The sequence below is a fragment of the Plectropomus leopardus genome, chromosome 3 (assembly GCF_008729295.1).
Source record: "Plectropomus leopardus isolate mb chromosome 3, YSFRI_Pleo_2.0, whole genome shotgun sequence".
Classification (NCBI taxonomy): domain Eukaryota; kingdom Metazoa; phylum Chordata; class Actinopteri; order Perciformes; family Serranidae; genus Plectropomus; species Plectropomus leopardus.
In genome coordinates this window covers 12,426,895-12,443,755 of record NC_056465.1, presented here as the reverse complement: position 1 = coordinate 12,443,755, position 16,861 = coordinate 12,426,895, and the positions used below count along the sequence as shown (strand labels likewise).

The 16,861-nt window shown below is 39.3% G+C and overlaps 1 protein-coding gene across 17 annotated transcripts in view; it reads left to right on the top strand.

The window, feature by feature from the left end:
* The window catches only part of dock7 (dedicator of cytokinesis 7), a 56,656-nt gene that overhangs the window by 19,515 nt on the left and 20,280 nt on the right, over window positions 1–16,861 (top strand). For 6 of the 17 annotated variants that reach the window (XM_042514602.1, XM_042514595.1, XM_042514588.1 and 3 more), the window contains exons 15-30: window positions 3,369–3,486; window positions 3,774–3,844; window positions 6,099–6,237; window positions 6,350–6,451; window positions 6,631–6,717; window positions 7,515–7,746; window positions 8,489–8,653; window positions 8,874–8,894; window positions 9,318–9,487; window positions 10,538–10,630; window positions 12,754–12,843; window positions 14,673–14,768; window positions 14,887–15,027; window positions 15,394–15,507; window positions 15,945–16,112; window positions 16,398–16,537. In XM_042514602.1, the coding sequence (XP_042370536.1) occupies window positions 3,369–3,486; window positions 3,774–3,844; window positions 6,099–6,237; window positions 6,350–6,451; window positions 6,631–6,717; window positions 7,515–7,746; window positions 8,489–8,653; window positions 8,874–8,894; window positions 9,318–9,487; window positions 10,538–10,630; window positions 12,754–12,843; window positions 14,673–14,768; window positions 14,887–15,027; window positions 15,394–15,507; window positions 15,945–16,112; window positions 16,398–16,537 (1,947 nt within the window). The remainder of the gene's footprint in view (window positions 1–3,368; window positions 3,487–3,773; window positions 3,845–6,098; window positions 6,238–6,349; window positions 6,452–6,630; window positions 6,718–7,514; window positions 7,747–8,488; window positions 8,654–8,873; window positions 8,895–9,317; window positions 9,488–10,537; window positions 10,631–12,753; window positions 12,844–14,672; window positions 14,769–14,886; window positions 15,028–15,393; window positions 15,508–15,944; window positions 16,113–16,397; window positions 16,538–16,861) is intronic. The other 11 variants (XM_042514637.1, XM_042514649.1, XM_042514641.1 and 8 more) reach the window with 5 other exon arrangements.

Below are 16,861 nucleotides of genomic sequence, written 5' to 3'. Positions count from 1 at the left end.
GTGTCGTGCTGAATCAGCCCAGCACCAGGCGCGCCCTCTCTCTCTCTCTCTCTCTCTCTCTCTCTCTCCGTCTCTCTCTCTCTCTCTCTCTCTCTCTCACTTGCTCTCTCTCTTTCTATCCCTCCTTCTTAGGCAGGGGAGCGAGTCTGTCATCAGTGCCAGGGTTGAGCTTCTGGGCATGAATGATGTTGGAGAGTTTGGACAGTGTGTACTCATCATCTTGGTTTTATTGCTCTGCCTTGTCATGCCTTATATGATATTTTTTAATGTCACCCGACATGAGATGGGGGATATATTGTTTTCTGATTAGCTTGCAGCTTTTAAGGGATCTTTCCGTTGCTCTGTCGTAAAAAACAGTCTTTATGGGAAATTCTTAGTAAGTTGTTTCAGGCAGCAACGTTGTTGAAATATGTCTACCTTCAGCCAGAGAGGGAGGAGGAACTAATCAGGGAAATGACTTGATGTTGTATTTAATTGGAATATAAATATTTATACTTTTGGCAGTCCATGCAGAAAATAAGTTTTTCCTGTAATGTAGTGTGAAAAAGGTCCTCTGGACAGAATAATTGCCATGTCAAGCAGTGATTGCATGTTTTGGCAAATCCAAGCCCAAACTGGATCTCGTTCTGATAGGAATGATTACATTGAAAATGTCCTCTTTGCAACTTTTATGGATTTGTTTTACTATTTATTATTGCTGTTAAATTATAGTTTCATTACTCAGTCACTTTGTATGGCAACGGAAAAGATTATAACATAATAACAAATAGCAAAACATACTGGAATATTTGGCTGTGGTTTAAAATGGAAACATTTTTGGAACTCTGGCTGGTACAGTGTACCTTAAAATACCACACAGTCATCCTAATGAGCTTTCTCAAGTAATTTGTGGTTATAAGGATGGATTACCTCAGCTCTCATTAATGAGGGACTGCTACTTTTTCATATGGACACAGCAGAAAGAAAGGGACCTATGGAAAGAAAAAATTGGCCATGGACTGAGTGAATGTGCCAGGAATTTGCTCTATCAGCATAAAGCTGGTAAGGATATTCACTGTCTGTCATGCCAGCACAGTGGTTAGCATTGTGGCTTAGCAGCAAGGGGGTAGAGGGTTTGAACCTAACATGGCCTGCTGGGGCCTTTCTTTGCAGAGCTGGCGTGTTCAGCCCAAGCTCAAATTTGCAGTGGAATTTCACTTGATAAATCTGCATTTAACCAGCTCAGCAGTCAGTTTAAATAACACAACGTCCTCTGTCCACTGCTGTTTGATTTGTGGAAGTGTTGTCAGCTGATTTTTTAATAGTCCATACTGCTGTGTCTGTAGCTATACTGATTCTAATTCTGCATACTATCAGTTATCATTGACATATGCTTGTAATTCCATGCATTGATCACCTCGTTTGTTGACCTCTGGGTGAGAGGACTGCTCTGATAACACACACTGTGAGTCAGTCCTTTGTTCCATGGTTGGACAGTGTGGAACCCTTCCACCACCGCCCCATCCTTTGTTAACCACAAGGTGAAAATAAAAGTCATGTTCGGACACAATTATAGCACCTGATTGGCTGAGTTAGTCTTTCATCTGTCTGTTTATAGTTAGTTGCACTTAATAGGGATGTTATTAACAACTAATTTCCCTGAGCTTTTAAACTAAAGTTTAAATTGTAACTAGTTGTCTGGTCTAAGAATTAAAAAAAAAAAAGTCAAAATTGAGCAAAATTGTATCTGTAAGGTTAAACATTGTATTGAAAAAATACTACATATAAGACCTGTTTGAAATCTTTAAGCACATTTTTTGAAAACCAAATCAAATTTTAAATACTGCTGAAATGTGTCTCACTTTGCACCGGGTCTTATGACCATGACAAATTATGCTACAAAACATGACAACAACTCACATATTAAAAGTTAAGAAATAACATTTACTGGACACAATATTATTGAGGGAAAAAAAATCTCTACGGTTGTGCCTTATTGCATTGACCGAGAAAGTTTATCCTTACGGATCTGTTTTAAACACTTGAACATAAATTCAGCTTTTCTAAAGTTCTCACTTTATTCCTTGATTCTTTTTAACCATAATGATCTAGAGGAATATGTGTGAAATCATAAACAGTGTTGCCTATAATAAATAATGTCACTTATGACAATATAAATACAAGCTAAACCTCTAAAAGTTCGGATCTATTATGCACATACCATACATTCACTTGTTTAGGATGAAATATAAAAAAATTAACTGTCCACAAAATTTGGGCTGGCAATATTTGTGAAAAATAAGCCATAGCAAGTTTTTATACAAATTTTGATACAAGTTGTTTTGTTGTCCTTTTAATATCATAGACTTGCTATTTATTAATCATTTCTTGCCTGCATACTTCTTAGTGGAGAGAGTCTGCTCATGAGAAACTTATTATTGATCTATTTTGAGATTTAGCAAACAATTACTTTGTACCCTTACAGTAGCCTCTAGACTCAAAAAAATAGATGACTTTCATTGTACAGATGTTAGTTCACTGGGAGACCAGTAGAGTTTATAATACAGTTTGCTTTTTATCGTATTTGTGTGTACTGATTAATCAGAGTTGAATCCGATGAGATGCACATACCAATCAGTGATACTTTGTCATTGTGCTTATATGGCGATTTCAGATTTTCCACGGTACAGTCATCTTGGGGTCTATTTAAGTTCATATTCAACTACCCACTTTAAAAGTGTCACCGTTATTGTTAGCACATGCTACATGGAGGGCAACAGAAGGGGAAGTATGGGGAAATTATTCTAATAATCACCAAAAAGATTCCCACGCTTCCTTGTCAGTTGTGGTTCCAGCTGTGGTCTCTGTGGGGCTGGCCCCCACAGACTCGACTACGTCATTGCGGTTTGTCAGCTGATCCCGGGCTCCTTTGCACTTCCTATTGTAGGACATCCTGCCCCTTCCCAACAGTGTAGCAACCAGTGTTTGTGATACAACAGTACCATTACTTTTGCTGACATTGATCACAATGATAATCTGAATTTTAAAATTCCCTAAACCCTTTCAGTTTTAATAAAAAAAATGCATTTAAAACAATTACATACACCAAGTTAATATATCTAAGCTGTGAAGTAATGTCGGAGAATCAACCAAGTATGGGATGAAATATAATTATTGACATGATGGTTACCCTCTTGATGACCATCGCTTTAACTCTGTTGCCATCAAGCTGCTGCTCCTCTCCATCATATATTTTACACACTGTAATACTAATGTTATCATTTGGATAAAGGGTGTATTACTGAAGACTAAGTATAACTAAACAGCATAATCTACAATGTGTCTTGTTTTTTTCTGTGTTTGTGTCTTTCTAAATGTCTGTCTTTTAGGAATCTGCTGTATGTGAACCCTCAGAGTCTTAACTTTGCTAACCGCCAAGGCTCCGCCCGCAACATCACAGTTAAAGTGCAATTTATGAATGGAGAGGATCCAAACAATGCAATGCCGGTATGCCATGATGGGATGTTACAAGATACAAGAAAACAATTAATATTTTTTTATTTATCTAAGTCTAATCAGCCATCTTAGATATATATGTTATTGTGTTGGCAAGTACGCATTTACAGTTTGATGGCAAAGCGAAAAATCTGGTCCAGAGCAGTGGCATTTGGTAAGACTGTGGTTGTATAGCGATGCAGTGGGACAGCACTGCATAATTCTACAGCTGTGTGCTACCACATATGCTCTGGGCAAACACGTTTTCATAATGGTCATAATTTTTTTTTATCCCCTAGGTGATATTTGGGAAGTCCAGCTGTGCAGATTTTGCTAAAGAAGCCTATACTGCTGTGGTGTACCATAACAGGTAAGTTCTTTGTCTTTACATTAGTCTCTACAGTGTGCTGTAGAGAACCTGTGATTGGGAATTGATGAAACACTGAAAAGAAACTACACTAATCCAAGCATTTTGACCTGAAGCTCAATAGCAAGAACATATTTTCATGTATTCCAGTAGTTATCATCATTACAGTATGATTATGTTATGACCTCTCTCTGCAATGCCATGTTAACTCTGACATGCTTGTGCATGCATGTACTCGTATGGTCTCAATGATTGTCATGACATTGGTTGTATATAAATGAAATTGTACAAATATTCTCCTTTAATTTGACATCAGGGTAACATCTACTATTACACCTCCATTACACACTGTTGATGGCGTTCATTAAAGAATAACTTGAGTCAACCTTCTGGATATTATCAAGTGATGTCCTTGGCACACGTGTCTTCCATCTCTACATAAGAGCTGAGGGGTCTCTAATATTTTATCACCACTATCAGGTGTTTTTACGACATCCAGTGGTTTGTCATCTGTCACCTAGGGGGTCACACTTTCAAGGCTGAAATTAATCAGCCTCTGAATAATGTACCATTGTGACCAGGACAGTTCTGCATCAGGGCTTAATCAAGCCTTTAGAAGTGCCTACAGGTAACGGTCAGTTGCAGTCTGCAGTATTTCTCGAGTCAAAACTCTTAAAAGAACATATGAAGAAAATCAGCTGACAAAGAAATAAAATGGCTTTCTATTATAAGAATGTTTTGTAATCTGAAAAGCTTCCACTTTTGTGCTTGCCTTTGATCTAATGTGTTCAGCCTATCACTTTTTTTCCACTGTGATAAAAGTTGCTCCTAGTAGTGTTCCTCCTTGAAGATTTTTTGTCTGGTCTATAAACAAAATGTTTCTTCCCATAAGAAATGAGGGCCCTTCTGTGACCTCTTAAAGCACTTTTGGTAATTTCCAGGCTTACTGCAATCCGAGTGTGTTTGTTGATGGGCCTGCTGTAGAGAATGTTGGGGGTTGTTTGTTTTGTGGCACTGACCTGCAGGCAAAGTTTCCCAGTTGTGGGTTTAAAAGGAACACAGCTGAAGTGAGTTATGATGTGTTATGTGATTTCTTTCTTTTTAGTCCACTTGACATCCACTATAAACACCTGCTCTATCTTGAGAAAAGATTCCCAAGTTATATAAATATGTAATGATAAAAAGGCTCAGCTTGGAAATAGACCCCAGTTGATTTGCATATCTGTACATGCATGAATGAAAATATACTAATGCAAGTCTATAGCTAGTATGTAAACCTGTCTAGCCAGAATCTTAAAGCATGGGGAAAATGATTTTCAGTAGTTTCCAGAAAGAGTTGTATAAAAGTTCTCTGGGAAATCAATGGTAGGACACTTAACATATTTATGGTTGCGTTGTTCCTCATTCAAAAACATTTTTAGAGTGCACACCAGTATTGAAGTGGCACTGACAACAGAGCACCCTCGTAGGCTTGATGCAGAGAAGAGACTTAATACAGAGAGCTATTGAACTGTTACTTATAAGTACAGTCTAAAGTGAACCATTGCTTTCATTATATAATGCATTCAGGCAAGAGGATATTCATAGTCCAGTGTTTCCCACATAATTAGAATATATAGGTGTGGTGGCAGCTCTGCGGGACTGTGAACGCAGCGCTGCTCAAACTCTTCATGAGTTTTTTTTCCCCAGTAGCACTTTGTGGATTTGGAGTCACGGGGTGGATAGTTGACCTGTCAATCCAGTCAGGGCTAGTCAGATCAGATTGATGGATGAGAGGAGTTGCTGCTATAGAGGCAGTAAATACAGACTTTTAAACCCAGTGCAACTAATGATTAAGTTTCACTTTAACTGTGCCTGACATTTTGCTGCTCTGTCTGTGCCCCGCGTACGCTCTGTGCTCTGGGAGAGTGGTGCATGCATAGCCGGACAGTTAATATATTGCAATAGCGCTCCTAATGAATTGCCCGGCTCCATAAATATAAAATCAATTTGTGGTGGCAGATGTCTTCGTGGCCGTAGGCCGCCACAAATAAATGAATGTGAGGGAAACCCCGTAGTCAGTGTGAATATAATTAAAACAATAGGGATAAAGTGGAATGCCATTGAGAAGGTAGCCTGAGCCATACGACTCTACCCATCTATGTAGCATGGAAACAAAACTGTTTTGGGGTGGTCTTCTTTCCTGATTTATGAATTTATTGATAATGAAGCAGCCTGCAATACAGTTTTGTCTATTGTTGCTAATTGCTGTCAACAGATCCCCAGACTTTCATGATGAGATCAAGATCAAGTTGCCTGCCTCCCTGTCGGACCACCACCACATCCTCTTCACCTTTTACCACGTCAGCTGTCAGCAGAAGCAGAACACACCACTGGAGACCCCGGTGGGATACACGGTAGGTAACAGTCACGAGAACAGCTACAGTAACTACATATGCTGTGACTGTATTGGTAGGGAACAGCTAATTGCACTGTACTTTGATCTATTTCTTCTCCTTCTCTCTGCAGTGGATCCCCATGCTGCAGAATGGACGTCTGCGGACGGGACACTTCTGTCTGCCGGTGTCTCTGGAAAAACCCCCACAATCCTACTCTGTTCTCTCACCAGATGTAAGACAGTTTTTTTCTTAAGAATGCAAGAGTTTTTGCAGTATGAAGACATTTATTCACGTTTGAAGAAGTATTTGAGACAGGAAGTCTTCTGCGCACAGTGACCAATCATTCATTTTCATCAAAAAGTTCATTTTGCCAATGCAGCACAGATTTACTCAGGTATTATCACATTTTAGGTTCCTCTCCCAGGGATGAAGTGGGTGGACAACCATCGAGGAGTATTTAATGTGGAAGTGGTGTCTGTTTCAACAATCCACACACAGGTAACAGTTTTACTGACAGTGTTTTGGGTAATTCAGGGATTAACCTTCATCACCTCTCATCCTCCTTCCCTGTTGTTAGCATACATTCGAGCAGAGGGGAAATGCTGTTGGGATATTAAAACCTTGTTTCACAAAAATAACCTGCAGGGATAATAACCTTTCTGGAATAAAAAATAGCAGTTTTATTATAAGATCAGTTGCTGCAGCATCAAAGGCATTACACACAAGTTATCATTTGAAATTTTAATTTCATATAAAGAGAGACAAAAACACAGTATTTCCACATTTAGACGGTAATTCCTCCACAGCACCAGTTCATTAGTGGCTGAAGCTCACCTCGGCAGTAATTTACTGAGGTCTACTCCATCTCTGTGTCGGCCGGGGTGTGGAGGACTTGACTGTGGCCCCTAGGAGCCTAACTGGGACTAATGTTCTCATAAATCACTGCTACTGGCTCAGATTAGACTTGCTGGATTCTACCGTGTTCTTGTAGTAATGTTCGTTTTGTGGTTTCGACTCGGTGAGCCAACTTACAGGCCAGTAGAGCCAAGCTTACTTTTGTTTGTTGACTTCCTTCCCCCCTTTTCTTTACCTTTAACACTGAGGGTTTTTTTTCCATTTAAGCATTTTCTCCTTTTGCCCCTTTTCTCACCATTCATCTTTATCATCTCTCTCCTCTGTTCTGTTCTTTTGCTATCTATACCTTTCTGTATCCCTTTTGCTGCATTTTTTTACCAACAAATTTCATACTCTTTTCTCTCCTTTGCACCCCAACCCCTACCACTCTCCCTCTCTAGGACCAGTATCTTGATAAGTTCTTTGCCTTGGTACACGCCCTGGATGAGCACATGTTCCCAGTCAGGATCGGAGACATGCGTATCATGGAGAACAATCTGGAGGCCGAGCTCAAGTCCAGTATTGCAGCGCTCAATTCTTCCCAACTGGAGCCAGTGGTCCGATTCCTTCACCTTCTACTCGACAAGCTGGTGTTGCTTGTAGTGCGGCCGCCCGTCATTGCTGGGCAGATAGGTATTATATTGCATTACACTGAACTAAAAAGTAGAATGAGGTACAAGTTGTGCCATTTCAAGCTGTAGATTTAAATGTTGTATTGAGAGATGATGAATATAAGTTACGGTTAAAGGTTTTTCTAAATTTGCTCATGACAACAGGGCTGCCACATTAAATATGTTTTAGGAAGCTTTTATTTTGGGAATTGGTGATAGTGATAAGATTTATTTTAATTCTTTAAAATGATGTGTGTTGCATATGATGTGTAGTCTGTGTGATATACAGTACACAAGATGACAGTTTTTTGATTTAATTATTATAAGGAAATAGTCTGAAATAAAAAAGATAAAGAAAAAAAAAGAATGAATAAAAATGTAATACCCACAACTAAGATTAAGCTGGAGAAATGCTGATTTTTAGGCAGCTGACTCCTGCATAGAAGAACTAAAAACACATGCAAAGGTCATGGTTATAAAAAACATTTCTGATGTTAACTTTTATAGTTTAAAGGACCATTCACATAGTCTTTGAGACAGCCATCTAAACAATTCCAAAAGTATTTGTAAAAACAATATTTGGGGGACATAAGAGGGGTCCAAATATTTATCTTATTTATGTTTATCTTTTCATCTTTTTTGGATGTCCTATTTTGTGTGGGTTTTTCTGTGCACACATAAACTGTAACTTTGTGTGTATTTGTCCATATCAACATTTTTGCAAATGTGTCACTTTGCTTCTGTGTGTATCTGTGTGTGTTTAGTGAATCTGGGTCAGGCATCCTTCGAGGTCATGGCATCCATAGTGAACCGGCTTCATAAGTACTTGGACACTAGCCAGGACATGCATGGTCGCAACGGCCTCTTGTCCTCCTACATCCACTACGTCTTCCGCTTGCCGAGCACTGACCCCAACTCACCCTCGCCAGGTATTTTATGGTCAACACAGTGCACTAGCTCAGAGTTTTCTTTATTCTATACCTGTTTTTCTGTTTTCTCCTTTTAAGTTAACTTCATCCAACCTCCAACTCACCTTCGCTGGGTGTCTTATGATCAGACCTACCTGCCATAATTTTTCTTCTTCTATTTCTTTTTATCTTTTGCTTTATACCTCCCACATCCATTTTGTCTTCTGCCTGCCCAACACAGACCCCAACTCATCCGTAACAGGTAGATATGGCCCGCCACTATTCATCCTAATCTGTGTGCAGTTATTATTCCCTCTAAAATTAAGATTGCATTTAGTTCTTCAAATAATATTCCATTGAGCATTTGAAAGTGTGGTACATGATTTCCTGCAATCAGTCCCATATGAGCTTACTAACCATCCACTGCCAAGACACACTGGTTGCTCCATGGACCTATAATCAATAAATAAACATGTGTATGAGCTTCCTAGCCGTGTGTTTATCACATGCAAGATTTAGGGTTGTGTTTGGCTTTCTGATTAGAGGCGGGGCTGGCACAGATTTAAATGTAGGCATTGTGAGTGAGTGAATGTGCAACCAAATATGACCCACAATGGCTTGGTAGAAGAAGTAATTCCCATCACATCCCAACTGTTCAATTTCTTTCCTCTGTGTGTTGTCCCAGGCCCGGGAGGGTTGGGAGGTTCAGTTCACTATGCCACCATGGCTCGCTCAGCTGTGCGGCCAGCCAGCCTCAACCTTAACCGTTCCCGTAGCCTTAGCAACAGTAACCCGGACATCTCTGGTACACCGACCTCTCCTGACGACGAGGTTCGCTCTATCATTGGCAGCAAGGTAAGGTCGTCAAACAGTGTCTTTGGCAGTGCATGCAACCTATTTTATCTGAGTACTTCTAGAGTTCAGTTGATTTTCTGTGGCGGCATGAAAGAGGAACAGACAGAACCAGCAGGGATCGATATTCATTTTTTTTGGCACTTAGCCCCATTGCAATATTTGGCTTGTCCACACAGCACGTGCATGACAGATATCCGAGTTAAATATTTAGCACTGCTGTAGTCCAGCAGCCCTCATTGATTTAAGATATGTTTTAGACACACTCATGTAAGGTGATTGTACTCTGCTGCGCTCTATAGTTCATTACTCACATAAAGGAAGAGACCTTCCATGTGCACAGTGACCCAGGTGCCTATTTTATCACATGTAAACTGTATAGCCATGCGTAAACATAAGATTGGACATCTTATCACTCTAACCGCTGTAACAGCAACCTGACACACACACACACACACACACACACACACACACACACACACACACACACACAGTGTGCTGGTTGTTAAAGGCATAAGAGAGTTTACAGACACATAAAAAGCAGATGCATTTAAAAAAGATACAATAGAACATTGTTTCTTGTGGTCACGAAGAATAGCCTACTCTTGTCAGTCTCTACTGGTTTTGTTTAATTGTTGCTGTTGTCATTTATCTTTTCTTGTTTTAATTTGTGATTTCCCTCTTCAAACATGTTTTTCAACCCAAATGTATCTAAGCAATGAGTGAATGCAGCCCCTTGTTTGATGAATGTTCCCTTTGCTGCTGATTCTTAACTAAACCTTTCTTCTCTTGTCTCTGAGGGAGGGGAAGATATTTCTTAAACAGAAAGGGAGAGAGAGAACCCATGTGCTTTTGCTCCTCTGTGGTGATGAATTTTGGATTTTTAATTTACTGACAGCTAACCTGTTTTGGGGCCTTGGCATTTTCCAGCAGTCCTAAACCTCTGAACCTCTTTAACCTGTCATTATTCCTTCCCTCCTCCTTCCCCCGTGCTGCTCGCTCACTCCCTTGCTTCCTGTCTGCCTTGTGTCCTTTGACCTCGGCACGCCCTAGGGCTTAGACCGCTCCAACTCGTGGGTGCACACCATGGGCTGTAAGAGTGCCCCCTGGGGATCCAGCCCTGGGTCCGCTCCAGAAACCATGCAGGTGGTTTTATGAATGCCCCGTCCTCCACTTTGCCTCACTACAAAAACAACTCACCTTATTCACCTTGAAGGGATGCTGGGATATTTGGGAGTTTTGGTTTATTTGTGTGCTTTGTCAAAGTAGCCTGAAAAAAGGTGAGAGCTGGGGCAATCCATATGCATAATAAATGTTTTAGGGTTTACATTTTAAGTCCTCTTTTATGTGTTGTCATGATCACATGGTTAATTTATAAACAAAACCAAATTTGAAGTTAGTTCCAAACATTTAAGTCACATTACTATGGTTGCCAATTATTTTTATTTATTTTTTTTGCAAAACAAGAGATTTTAAAACCATTCACATGATTAGTGTACCACAAAGACATAAGAGACCAAAACTTCAGAATATTACAGTATTCTGCTTTAAAAAATCACAACCCTCCCATGAACCCATACATGGGAGTCACAGCCGCCTCCATGACCCTCTATCTCTCATGCTAGGGTCTTAGATGTCATCCCTCTTTACTCGTCACATCTAACACCCCCCTTTTTCTCAGTACTTGCATGAGAATACATAAATCCAAATACATGTGTGCCAATTTTCTAGTTATTCTTAGTAGCAATTTCTTGGACATTGTTGGCCTCCCTTTCTATCTATGTTTAGTTTCCCTGTCATTTTGGGTTTACAGTGGTCACTTTTTGCTAAACCCAAAACCAGTGATCTTTTTATGTGTGTCTATTTCTAAGAGTATTGCCGGAGTAGTAGAGCAAAAGAGTAGTGTTAGAAATCATCTTCATCTGCAGAGTAATGTCTTTTTGAGTTCTGTTTATTTCATTTATTATTTCCTTTTCTTTTTTTCTGCTTTTAACATTCACCCTCTATGCTTTAACCTCAAAATTTCCACTATCAGCTAGTATCCCTGCATGACTAAACTTCTAATCATACATGGCATTCACTTTGTCACAGGAGCATGGTATATCTGTGAGTGTGAGTGTGTGTCTGTACATGTGTGCGGTCATTTGTCAGCTCTCCATGTCCATGAAATGTTATGTCCTCTGTCATTTTAAGTTGCCATGACATAAGCCTTTGTTAGTCACAAATTTGCACATCCAGTATTATAAAAATCAAGAAACCAGGATGAAATGAAATCTGCATATTGGAATCATGAAATCACAGCTAGAATACGACATGAAATCAATTATGCCAACATTGACAGAGCATGTGCATTATCAGCAATTTAACCCTTCAACACCTCGATCCAAATCAGTTTTCTTGTGATGTGTTCAGGTGCTTTTAACAAGCTATTTAAACCCTTTAAACCAGAGCCAATTGGTTCTTTTGAAAATATGTGAAAAAAGGCAATGTACAGCTTGGCAAGAAATGTCCAACAAACTGCAAAAAGGGGACTAGAAAACAACCTGAAACTAGGTTTTTGGGGAAGGATTATTAGAAAATTATCAAAAATAAATAAATAAATAACTAGGGAAAATTGTCCACTATATGTATAATTATTCTAATTATAATTTTAAAATTATATAATATCCTGTTTTGTTTTTTTTTTTTCTTTCATATAATTTTCTTGTAACTTTTTACTTTTTTTGTGCAAATTTTGGGCCATTTCTTGTTAAGTTGCTCATAGCTTCAAACCAATTTGCTCCAGTTTCAAAGGGTTAACCATATGTCAGTCTACTCACCAATAATAAAACCTCTAATGCTGTAGGATGTTTACCCTTGTGCCATTTTACATCTTTGTATGTTTGTATTCTACAGGAGGGATGCAGAATGGCACATCAATAGCAATGGCTGTAACATCAAGAAAAATCTAACTAATACGTCTTTACTTGATCTCACAGCCCTTTATGTAGCCATTTTGCATCCCTTCTTTTAGGCACTCAAACTGTATCTGACTGTTTTAGATTATGGGTACAATCCTTTTAAATGTTGTGGCCCTGTCCTGTGTCTAATTGTTTTATGTCTTCATGTGTGACAAGTGCGTGTAAGAGATCACGAAAGTGTGTAGTGTGCGTGTGTGTGTGACTCAGCAGACATATTTTTCCTGTGTGCTGAGGAAAAAGGTGCAACCCCACACTCCCGTTGCTCCTCCACTAACCTTGTTGTCACCGTTCCATTCATCCCACCCATAGGCCATGGAGCGCTGTGGCAATCGCATGTCTTCGCACACAGAGAGCGCCAGTTTCTTGCAAACTTTAACAGGACGGTTGCCCACAAAAAAGGTAGAGCCACTTGCACTGGGGGAGGAGCCAACCCCGCCCACCTCTTTAATCGCCTCCTCACCTGTCTTGTCTGTGGATGTGTGCCTCTGGATTGGTTGATGTCGTATTTGGTGGTTGTGGAGTCTTGTTGAATGCTGGATGTCACTGATCTGCCTCTTGTTCAGAATGTGGCGAGACATTTTTTAATGTGACATTAATGACGGCTGTAGTCTGGCTAACGTAGTCTGGGAAGTTTCCTTTCAATCTGCATTATTCTTTTAAGTATTAAGTACATATATGTTTTAAGTACAACTTCCAGTCAGTTTACCCTACAAGAGATATACCAGAAATACAAATACATAATTTGGTTGCTATGAGGATACAATTTGTCATGAAGTTTACTAATATTAAACAAGTAGTTTCTATGACGATTATTAACACTGGGTCTACTTACTAGCTTTTTTTCCCAAGAGCTTTCTTCACAATTCAGTCAGACTCATTAGATTGGGTTTGCTTAGTTGCTTATACTGAGCAGTACTCAGTTGTCAATACAGACTATTATAAAGAAGTAGAAATTAGGTTTCCAGTAAATACACTCTTGAAGTCTGTATGAGATTAACAAAGTGTCAATTTGGTATGCAACTCTTAAAGGACCAGTGTGTAGGATTAAGGAAATCTTTTGGCAGAAATGGAATTTAATATCATAATTATGTTTTCATTTGTTTGTAATCATCTGAAACTGAGATAGTTTTTTTGTTTTTTTTGCTTCACATCCACATAGGGAGGGGGTTCTCTTTCACAGAGCCCTCCATGTTGCACTTGCATGTTTCTACGGTAGTTCAGAATGAGCAAAAATCAAGCACTCACTTTTACGGGCCTTTTACGTTTTCACCTTATCTCAAGGCCACCGTAGGTTCTCATACACGCTTGGACAGGAAGGAGCATTCAGTTGGTTGCAGTCTGCAGCATCATCACTAGATCCCACTCAGTCCTACACACTGAACCTTTAAGTAATATAATTATCACCAGATTCAAAAATTCAATCAGGCCCTGCCTCCTCCTAATCTTTCTGATATGTCAACATGATATCATGTCAACATGGAAGACTTGCCAGACTCACTGGACATGAGTTAGTGTGTTAGCCAGACTGTGTTAGATGTTGATTTTGCATAAAAATGTGCACTTAAATAGATGCAAGTGCATAATACTGAGTAGAAATGAAGAAGAATAAGTTGTTCTCTCCGTGCACTCAGGAAAATATTTCCAACTCTTCAGTCATTTATAGGATTATCAGAATGTTACATGATGAAATTCTGTAATTTGCATGTTGATAATAGTGCATTTTCAATCATTTTTAAGAAGTGAAAGTTGTTGCACACAACAATGACTTATATTAGATGTTTGGGGGGGGGGGTTAATGAATTTGCGTTTTTGTTTAAAGTTAGTAATCTGTAATTTAAGGTGTACATATAAAGCACTTCAGATAAACCTACTCTGTCTTTAATCACGTTAATTTTCAGTGCTGGGGGCGCAGAAGCTTTTCTGGACTGGATTATTCTTTCATATAGAGAACGTTAGAATTGCTTATCCCTGTTAATTGAACATGCTTTATTTCTCTTTTTATGTTATATCCCCCGTTAAGAAAATACATTTTGGAGTCCAGTTAACAGTTTATTTCCTGAATAATCTGTTCACAACATATAGATTTTAAGTATATCTGAATGTAAGATGGACAGTGATACTTCTCCTGGTGCCTCACAGTCTCTCTCCCTGGCTTTGCTGCCTCTCCCTCTCATTCCCTCCCTCTCCACCTCTTTGTCTCTGTTTTCTACTTTACTTTTTCTCCTCAGCTCTTCCATGAGGAGTTGGCCTTGCAGTGGGTGGTGAGCAGTGGGAGCGTCAGGGAGGGTGCTCTACAGCAGGCCTGGTTTTTCTTTGAACTCATGGTAGGAAACAACATCTTAACACTTAAAGATAGCTTTTTGGATATGTGTCCCGTTGTTCTTATCAGTAATCAAAGTGCAATACTTTTCCCGTGACAAAACATCTTGACTTTTACCGCAGGTGAAGAGCATTATCCACCACCTGTACTTCACTGATCGCTTAGAGTCACCCAGGAAGAACCGTTTCCCAGAACGCTTCATGGATGACATTACAGCTCTGGTCAGCACCATCGCTGGCGACATTGTGTCTCGCTTCCAGAAGGTAAGTAACATCTTGGTGAGGTGTTACATGGTATTGCAGCTTCCCAATGGGCATGCAGTTTGTAGAATATCATGATGGTTCAGAGACATGCAGGGGAGGTTCGGGAACATTATGCATTCTACAAATGAATCCTTTCAAAGTTACATTAAAACAGATTGAACTGTATTTGACAATTTTGTTGACACATTTTGTATGCTTTTGACTTTTTATAATGAGGCACATTATGTTTGACACCACAAGGGACATCCCATGTCATCCTCTTTTTTTGTTAGTTTAATTGATTTCATACAGAATAGCAAAGCATACAAACAATGTTGAAACTGCTGACTTTGGAAACGTTTTAACTCGTGTATCTCATTCAAACAGGACCTCGAGTTAGTAGAGAGACTAAACATGAGTCTGGCCTTCTTCCTCAACGACTTGCTGTCAGTCATGGACCGAGGCTTTGTCTTCACCCTAATCAGGGCATACTGGAAACAGGTAAATGTCTTCAGTAGATAAAAATATGTTGTATATGTCTTTTATTAGTGTATTTTTTTCATAATGAAGAACAACACAATTTAACAGGATCTGTATGAGTGTAGAGAAGTATGCAAATTAATTTGTATGACTCTCCAAAAAAAATGTAAGATCTCCTTTTAGTATGGGTGATTTATCGAAAGCTTCTGCCAGCTACTGTCCTCTTTGTCTATATTTTGGTGCTTTGAAGTGTACTTTTCATGCAGCTCAATTTAAGATGTATAAATAAAGCAACCCTAACCCTTTTTCACAGGGCTAATAATATATTACTTATTTGTAATATTCTAAGATTTCAGTTGTGTTGAGAGCACATACTCCCAGTTTTATTCTTTGTGTGTTTTGGGGGTTTTTTGTTTGTAAAAAAATATTAATTAATGTGTACTCTTTTCTCCCTGCAGGTGTCCACAAAGCTTTACGCTCTGCAAAACCCAACCCTGGAGTCTTTGAGGCTTGATTTCTTGAGAATTGTTAGCAGCCACGAACACTATGTCACCCTCAACCTGCCCTGCAGCCTGCTCACCCCACCTGCCTCGCCTTCCCCCTCTGTGTCTTCAGCAACTTCACAGGTCAGAAAAGAAAAAAATGGTGTATGGAAATTATACAGTGACTAATCATGGATGCCACCATACCAGTTATCATTTCTAACATTTCTGCCAAACTTGGCAACTGAAAAATGTAATTCAAGTCCAATCAAAGCACTTGTGTCTTGTCATAGTTGAAATTTTAACCATTCCCTAACACAAAGATATTAAAAATTCCAGAAGACATGTTTGCGTTATTTAATAAGAAAATTAAAATTAATAGTTCTACTTTTTTGGATGTTCAGTGTTGTTCTTCTGTATCTCCTGCAGAGCTCTGGGTTTTCCACACATGTCCAGGATCAAAAGATCGCCAACATGTTTGAGCTGTCTGTTCCCTTCAGGGAGCAACACTACCTGGCCGGACTGGTATTGTCTGAATTGTCAGTAATACTGGACCCAGACAATGAAGGGTTAGTATACTTTAGATGCACACTTTTAAACTTCTAAGAAATAATCTATGTCTGAATAAGGGTGACCTAAAGGGTCAGAATCATGTTTGAGTTTCATGGTCCTCAAATGCCACATTTACGGATGTGTGTGTGTGTGTGTGTGTGTGTGTGTGTGTGTGTGTGTGTGTGTGTGTGTGTGTGTCTCTACCCAATAAACTGCCAACTAATGTAGAGAACAGAAGGTAGTATTGTCAGACTAGAACCTCTGTATCTGTTAGTGAGAGATAAGCCTGTATGCACGCTTACGTGCATTCGTCTGAGTGAGTTATGGTTATGGTTCTTAAT